Here is a 9,461-nt window from a genome sequence, read left to right on the forward strand (position 1 = left end):
GCTGAAGAACAGGAAGGTCTTGATCATTCCAGCTATTTATTATTCAAGGACTCTGGACATAATACTAATGAACGACCTCGAAGTCATATATTGATGCAATCAACATACGGTCAATTTATCTCACTCATTTCTATAGATGATAGCCTCTAAACTCCCTGCTCATTTTACAAACACATGAGAAATATAAAGGAGTTTGCAAATTCATCCCCATTCCTGGGGGAAAAATATAATGCATATACCTTATACCAAGGCAGCCAGAGAAATGATCTTTGTACACAAAAGCTGAAATCATATAAACTTGGAAGGCAACAGGTTATGAACCCTATAAATTTATGTTCAGGCTCCCAAACAATGTTCTCCTTCCACCCTTCTCCCCTCCTCACTAAACTGAGACACCAAGTCTGGAATTTGAGAATTACAGCTATGATCTTCGCCAAAGTGACCAAATTACAACTGATGGCTTTTGGCTCCAGGACGTTTCAACAGACTAGTGTCTGCTGAACTGTCACAAACCCTCCCCTCCAGACCCCCCTCCCCATAAAGCGCTCAGGGAAGAGCCATTATTTCATTATTCTTAAGAAATATCTATCAAAAAGGCAGAAGAGGAACGATCTTATACATCTTACAGAGAAGGGAACAAGCACAGAAATTATTTATAATTCAAAGTGAGACTGTGACATTTAAAGAGAGGAAGAATACTGGCAGGTCATGCTGATTTTCTGAAAGTTGTGGGGCAAGTTTAGAAAGCAATTGGAAAGTTTATCAGAGTGGTTACTTCCTTGACAGGCACCAGAAGAAAGAATCTCAGACAATAAAGGTAGATTTTTGGCTCTCTGTCAAGGTGCTGACCTACCTTTCCACGAACAAATGTAATTTACAGGCAATGTAAATATGGGCATTTTGAAAATGGAAACTCTTATTTTACAGACCATATAAACCAATGTAAGATTAATTACTAAAATATATCATTAGAGGAAGCTATGGAATTCTATAAATATTGAAAAACAAGGATGGTATAGAGATCACCATTTTCAAATAATTTTAGGAATGGACATACTAATGTTTTAAGGACACCCCTTCCCTGGCAAAAACGACAACAACAACAACAACAACAACAACAACAACAAACACTTTGTGGAAATCAAAGATGTTCAAGAATTTCTTTGTGAAGCTTTCATGTTGGTTCAGAAACTAAGAGATTAATACATAGTTCAAGAGAATAAAGTACTTTCATAACCATGATTTCATTTTACCCTCGTAACAATCCTGTAAAGAGCTATTATTTCCCATTTTATAGAGATGAAATCAGTGTGGGAAAGTTAAATGATTTGCTCTGAAGGTTATCAAAGAGCATAAACTAGGAGACAGTACTAAGGGTTGGTGGTGCCAATGAGAGCTGATGTTTTGAACTCTGGTTCTTAATTTGGTGATTCTATGTTTGTAGCGGCAGAGTGGTCTGGGGTCACTAATAAGGTTGGCACACGCCTGAGTATCCAACATAAATCTGTCATAATTAGTATATAATTATAGCTAATACTCAAAATATTGATGGAGTCAAAGGGAAACATCTCCAAATCTACATATTTCATTGTTGAAGTTAAATGTAAAACTTTTTTATTCAAAGATTTGGCTTCCTATTGGAAGACTATGAAGAAAACTAGATAATTTCACAATGTAGGAAATATGTGGGATTTGTACAAGTGTAACTATATTTCGTTGAGGACTTTAATAATAGCTACCTCTCATTTATAAACATCAAAATGATCATCCCAGTAAATGTTGTTACCATCATCACTGTGACAAATTACTGTTTAAGTAAAGGGGTAACAAATATGATGAGGCTCTGGTACATCCTCTCAAGTGATCGGCATTTCCAGTGTCTTCCCAGTTAAAAGTGTGCAAACTCTAGAAGTCATTTGGTCTTTCTAGGTCTCAGTTTCTCATGTACCAAATGAGGCTACTGAATGGTAAGGTTCCTTCTAATTCTTAGACTATATGATATTATAAAACAGGCTACCTGCCCAGCTTAAGAATCTATGTATCTGTTTGCTTTAAGTCAGTTCATTGATGGGAATTTTAAAATCTAGTACTGAATATGAAACTAAAAACTAGCATCTGAGTTCAGCAGAATCCTGACAATTGTTTCTGAACTAGGAACAACTGGAATGCAGAGAGGGATGAAGACCAGATCCATTTATGAGATGTTCACATGTACATCTCAATGCTGGCTAAGCCCCTATAGCTGAGATCCAGAATGCTGGATATTTCAATCTCCAACACATACTCCACTTTGATTGTTATTAAAGACCTATTTGGCAAGACCTATGTGTCTTCCTGGTCATCTTGTATGGGAACCATTCTGCGGTTAAGTTGATGAAGTTGGCCCCAACGCTGAAACTCCTCAGCTGCTCACAACCTCTAAAATTCACTGTCATTTTTATTGTAAGAGAAAAGAAAACAAACATCTGACTCTCGGAAGAGACCAAGGGATCCATCTTGATGTTGGAAATCTAACCACAGGCATGGAGGGAAGACTTATAAGAGGCAGGCTTAGAGTTATCTAGTGCTGACTCAGCTTGTTGTTTTCTTTAAAACTTAAAATCTCAGCTCTAATGTAGGCCATTAAGCCCACTGAAAACTCCAAGCGGTCTCAAGACTATCAAGTCCAGTAGACCTATATTCTTGCTTCTACTTAAATAAAAAGGTAGACACTACAAAGATGCAGATTATATGGGATAACGGCAACTTAACTCTTCAGACAGATTAAAGAGTTCAAATGAAGGGTATTTCCCCCTCAGACAGTGAAACAAATAAACAAATCAGGTGCTAACTGCCTTAGTGAAAACCCTTTGTGGAATAGACAACAATTATAAGAATAATAAATAACCAAATGCTTTGATGTTTAAAAGATATTCCTTCACCAAAATAAAAATAATTACTTTTATGAGTAAGAAACATGTTACCAAGCATCTAGAGAGAGAAACAAAAGAAGTAATAGTAATCTGTGAATAGAGAACAAAGCTAAGTTTAATATGATATTGCATCAGAATGCATTTAGCACATTTAGTTCACGGTTAGTCAGAGAAGGCTTCCTGGAAGTGGCAAATTGAGGTGCTCTTTGGAATATATTCTTCTTTTGCCTTTTGTATGGAAACTATAGTCTTCTGCTTCTGTAGATGGCATTTCAAAGGCCAGCCGGCCTATAAAACACACTTGTTTCATCGCATATGAATCTAACTGCATGGGAATACATTTTATAGTATATCAGTTGACTTCCTGCCTGGAACTAATCATTTTGGAAAAAAATTCAAATTGTTCCATGCAATATGTCCTCTTAAAAGCTTAGTTGTGAAATATATTATTGGGATTACATTTTTCTCACAAAAACACAATTCCAGTGTACTTGAGAGGTGAAAAACTTTGTGATTTTCATTCATAATTCAAGTCAGTAGGAAAATCTGAATGTGATGCATTCAGACTTTTCCCATGTTTTTCTCCTGTAAGGCAGAGCTGATTTCATGATCATAACATTACTTGAGATATGAACCAATGGATGAACCCCACTATATAATTTAAGAATAATGAGTTGATGATAGTATCGTTCAATATTACACACTTCCTCAAACCCGCTTATATTTGAATTCCACAACATCCTGGTGGGTTAGGCAGACTCAGATATTGCTAATCCTCTTTTACAGAAAAGGCAAAATATGGTCTAGTGAAGGAAGACAACCTACCCACACTCACATGGCAAACCAATAGCAGAACCAAGTACTTTACCCTAACATCATCCATGCTACTATCAAAACACTAATTCAGAGAAATAGCAGTGGCAGCAAATATAGCAAACGGAGAGTAGTTACCATTTGTTGATGGCTGACTGTGTGCCAGACACTAAAACTCACTTAATAATTACTTAGAATAACAGTACAAGCAGACATCATCTCACGTTATGGTTGGGGGACCGAGGCACAGAGTGGGGGAACTTTGACTTAGGTCACATAACCAGTGCATGACACAGCTACGATTCAACTTCACAGCTGTCTGATTGAGGATCCTGAACTTGTTCTCTGGCAAGATGACTGGAGGCCTCAGATTTTAAGACTTCAGAAGTCACCTTTATTTTGTCAGAGGACTGTCCTGAACACTCTATTTAAAACCATAGCCCTTTCCCCACCTGCCAGAGCTGATCCTCCTTACCTGCCCTATCACATGATTTAAGTTTTGTTTTTAATGTTGATTGTTAATCTAAGCTCCACAGGACAAGAATCTTTGGGTTTTGGGTTTTTTGTTTTTCGTTTGTTTGTTTTTTTTTCACCAAAATATCCTAGATACTTAAACAGTACTAGCCAATAGAACTTTCTGTAATGACAGGAATGTGTTATATCTGTGCTATACGGTAGTACCAGTCACAGAACAAAACTGAAAAGTGGTTAGTGACACTGAATTTTTTATTTTATATTAATTTTATTAATTAAATTTAAATAGCCATTTTTTCAATAGAATTAATGGCTGAAAAAACTCCAGATTAAATTAAGAAAATAGTTTGAAAATTCAGATGATAGGACCACAAAGGCAAGCACAGATTCTCAAACTATTGGCTCCTTTTTGTCATCTGTGACTCAAAACCTTCCAAAACATTTTTTCAAAAACAGAGGGAAGGCAAATCAGCAGCACATAATGAATTCCCATGAATGACAAAAAATATATATAATTACAATGATTACTATAATCACTCAATACCTTTTTGACCTTGCTTTTTTTCTCATAAGTCTCTGACAGAGGTTTTTTCTTCTGCTGAGTTGTGTCTTTGGAGAATAAATACTCAAATTCACTAGGATCCCGAATATCAGGTTCTTCTAAGGAATCCCATAAGGTTGGTGTAGTGCTTTGGCTTAAAAGAGAAAATGATAAGTTAGACTTAAGAACCAAAACAGAAGAGAATAGAATACAATAAAATCTGTAATTCATTTTTTAACTCATTAAACACACACGCACACACACACACACACACACACACACACACACAGAGAGAGAGAGAGAGAGAGAGAGAGAGAGAGAGAGAGAGAGAGAGAGAGAGAGAGAGAGAGAGAGAGCTCCCTAATACAGCTTGGAGAAAAGCTTTTTTGGGTTACTTTTTTTTAAGTAAGAATATACCACAGGTCATTAAAGCAAATACACATTTCCAAAACAGAATGGTCATTAGAGATAGAGAAAGAGATCTAGAGAAACTCTCTGGGACCAGAAATCCTCAGATTCAGACCGTCGAGGCCATGTAAGCCGTTCCTCCCTCAATCTGTGGCATTTCCATGATGGATAAAAATGGGCATCGTAATAAAGGCTGAGAAATAATCAATTTTAAGACACAGAGGGGATAATTTTTAAATAGAATGAAAATGGAGTACTAAGGTGAAGAAATCCAAAGAGAGAGAGAAAAATCCAAAAGACCTGTCTTTGGATTTCTTCTACTAGTTTTAAACATGGTTTTCAGGTCAACTCAGTGAGGACCCATAATATATGAACAAGCTGTGCTCATTTAGAAATACTTGATTTGTAACACCCTACTCCAACACTATTGACAATAACAACAAGCCAAAATACTCCATTGCGCCAGCCCCTACTGGGATTTCAACTAAAGCAGCCATGGGGAGACTGTTTTGTTTTGAAAAACAGGGGCACCTTAGTTTTGAAACTAAAAAAAGGGAAGAAGATATGGCAAATCGGGGACAGAAGAACTGTCTCTGAGAGCTGACTCGGATGGGTTACTACTGTCTAGACTTCCTTCAGTCAGAACACGTTTTGCCCAAATATCCACTTTCTTAAATTAGTTTGTCTTATTTTTAAACACTTTTAGTACCCACAGGGAAAAAAAAAACTACACATTTATTGTTTTTCAAATATATGTATACGTTATGATCCATATTTATAAGTATTTATCTTTGTTTCAATATGTATTTTCTCAGTCAATGAAAACTAAAAGATTATATGGGGTGGTCCACAAAATTTTTTGATACTAAAAGATGATTTTCATATTCAAAACAGTTGGGAATAATGGCTTTTCAGATCTGCATCTTCACATTTTACTATATGTCTGCCTTTCCAATGAAATATGACATTTTGGTTCTGGCCACAATCACTTCTACTTTTTAAAAAATTATAATTTTTCTAATATAATATTTGAGCCATTTAAGAGTATATATGTGACATATGTAAGTTATAACATATAATTGTGTAATAAATGTCTGTGAAATCATCACCCAAGGACTAAAACATTTCTAATGAAGTACACTCACTCATTTATGTGCTCCTCAGCCACTGCCCTCTGCCACTCAACTTCAATTTGAAACAGAAACACCGTTAATGTTAAGTGCTTATCTCATCAACATTCGGGAAGGGAGATCTTGATGGGAGAAGAGAGCCTGGGAATGTTGGAGCATGTAGCCTGTTAAGGGCTCCTGATCTGGGCTTCGTAAAGGCTCTGAGAAGCTGAGGAGAGGGCGCTTCAACAGAGGGAGGTGACGTGATAGCTCAGGCAGACTGTTCAGATCCATGCCCTGCACCTGTAGTGCCTGGCCCCAGCTCCAGGGACTCTGAGCTCAGGCCAGTTTTACTAATGCTATAATTCATTCATTTTCCAGAGTAAACTGCCTTTGGCAGTCAGACTGAGCACTTCATCACCGTTTACATTGTTTCTATGGGAAAATACATTTCCAAAACTGAATGAAAGAATTTTGGAATACCACTTCTCACTGAGTTGGTGGTAACTGGCATTTCATGGGGCAGTAACAAGGACTCGCTCACAGTGAACCATCTGTCATTATGGTCAACTCTTTTCTGACTACTAAACATATAATTCTAGCTCAGAGGAGGAAGAAGAGGAAGGTATGAGAAGGAGGAGGGAAGAAGAAAGAGTGGGAGGGGACAGATGGAGAAAGGGGAAAGCGGGGGAATGAAGGCGAAGGGAGGAGGAGGAGAACAAACCCACTAGGAAGACAGATATTTACTAGAAAGTTGAAAAAGTAGATAGATGAGGATTCCTATTTCTGTAACTAAATGCCTCGTCCCTATTCTAGAAATCAGAAAACAAAAACCCAAAGATCCCAGGAGATACAAATGCTTCTGGCCCAAGGGCCACACTTTGAGAATCACTGATCTACAGACTTAGTAGCAAACATTAACTATGACAGGACAAGGGAAAAGATAATAAAGTAGTACAGTATGAGTTTCAGCTATGAATAATTGACAAGTTAATATCTAGAAAGGAAATGTATAGTAGAGATTGTTTTAAGGAATTGGAGTCAACCCGCTTCTTCCTTCCTGGGCCGCAGCTGCAGAAGCAGCAGCCCTCCTGAGCTCCTGGCCTTTCCCAGTTACACGAAGTGCCTACTGGCTTTCAGAGCTAGGCAGGCTGATTCAGATCCAGAGAGAGAGAGAGAGAGGCGATTAAGAAGCACAGGAGAGGCAATGATCAAAAATGTAGGCATAACTGAGGAAACTGGGTGAGCATGCTGAAGGCTGGGTGTCTTCACAGATTCAGCAAGGTGGACACGTTCAAAGTGGGACATGAGGGGAAATGGAGGGGGGAAGGTTAAGGGAGGAGGAGGAGAATATACCCACTAGGAAGACAGATATTTATTAGAAAGTTGAAAAAGTAGATAGATGAGGATTTCTATTTCTGTAACTAAAGTCTTTTCCCTATTCTAGAAACCAGAAAACAAACACCCAAAGGAGGCAAAAATGTCAAAAGTTAAAAATCAGATCACATTAATGAAAAGCAAGCTAGGTGAGTGAGAGGCAGTATATATATATATAACAGAGGAAATTAGTATTATACTCCTGGTTCCCCAGAAGACCAAGACCAAAATTTATCATGTGTACTATACAAAGTGCTTACCCCTCTGCTTGTACAAAATATTAAAACAGCATTTCATTTCCTTTAAAATAATGCATCCCACACAATTTTATTTTTGTCCAGAAATGAATACTACACAGAATCTTTAGGCCATTTTAGTTTAAAAGAAGTAGTCATGCTCCAAGGTACGAAAACATTTTGAGATGCCCATAATACAAGAAATGGAATGTGCGGTGCATCAGGAAGTACCCACACTGCAGTCTTCACACACGGCAGTAGGGAAGCCTCTCCCCACCCCTAAAGTCAGGTTCAAGGCTGACATGTTCACCAAGTGGGGCTCTCCTGATGTCACAGGTCAAGGAGGGAAGTACATTCATCTACTTTCCATTTTGCTCAAAACTGAAGCTCTAAATTTATGGCGAAACTAATAAGAGCTTGGGCATTGAATTTTCTTTCTCAAAATGGCCAACTAAGGAAGGAAAAACACAGACAAGGATTATCTGCAGCTTGGCTTTGCTCCACTGTGAACAGTGGGCGAAGGGCCCATATCTCCCAGAGGCACTGTTATACTGCTGCTATGATTTGTGATTTTGGTTGCTCATGAAGTCTTTCGGGGAATGAAGTGAAGGCATTTCGGGGAATGAAGTGAGACACAGGTGTGGACAGCTCTGAGTGCTGTCCTAACACATTACTCCAAGGCTGACAGGTTGGTTCATCACCCTGGAAGGGTTGCACATTAATTTGAGGACACTAATAAGGGAATACAACTCCAAATAAATATTCTGGGAAATTATTTCTTAGAAAATGTCATCTGAGTCTTAAATGGGAAAAGGGGAAGACTAATACTTTAGCTAATGGTAGGAGCTATTTCAGGATCATCTCATTTTTTTTTTAACTACTCATTTGGGAAATCATAAAGTATCAGCATTAAAAATCAGGATTTTCCCCACATAAACTCTTGGCCCTTACTTTTTGGCGAGAGGAAAGGGGCGAATATGAAGTACATAATCAACTTAGTTCGCCATATGCTTAGTTTTAAGATATCCTCCCCTCCTCCTACAGTGATTTCCAGTTGCTTTATACCTGTGAATTGCACATTATTGTGTTCAATAGCCTGCCTTTCCCAAGCAAAATGTTATATAAATTGAAAAATTCACCACCACATCTTGATTTGTGAATAAGTTCAAAAAACTTAATTTAAAAAATGTGTTCCATATTTTCTGTTCTTGGCAAGCAAATGAACTTCAAACTTAGAGAGCAGTCAGGAAGCAACTGAGCATCTCTCATTGTCCTAGTGACAGGCTCCGAAACGAGACAGAAAAAAATCCTATTCACATTTGTTTGAATGAAAGTTTCCAAACAACCGTATCTTGCTGCTTTTCAGAACCAGTTTAACAAGCTATACAAAAACAAGGTGCTTTTTAGCTATCCATTCACTGGTACTTTTTCTGATGGGCAACAAAGTATAAGATGTGAGGGCACTGAGCAGCTCGGGGAACCAGATTTTAAGCACAGAGTTTATAGTTTAAGATTCCCCTCTGACCTGAAGAGCTAATAATGACTCAGCTATGTCTGGTTCTTTTTAAAAGAAAGAAAAGAAAGAAAGCAA

General features: G+C 37.8%; 1 protein-coding gene across 1 annotated transcript in view; it reads right to left on the reverse strand.

Annotated features, from left to right (window-relative positions):
- Positions 1-9,461, reverse strand: part of LOC102882001 (formin-1) — a 250,661-nt gene that overhangs the window by 165,194 nt on the left and 76,006 nt on the right. Inside the window, 1 exon segment of the mRNA XM_015595813.2 lies at positions 4,744-4,894. Within this exon segment, the coding sequence (XP_015451299.1) occupies positions 4,744-4,894 (151 nt within the window).

This window comes from Pteropus alecto, unplaced genomic scaffold (genome assembly GCF_000325575.1).
Source record: "Pteropus alecto unplaced genomic scaffold, ASM32557v1 scaffold86, whole genome shotgun sequence".
NCBI lineage: Eukaryota > Metazoa > Chordata > Mammalia > Chiroptera > Pteropodidae > Pteropus > Pteropus alecto.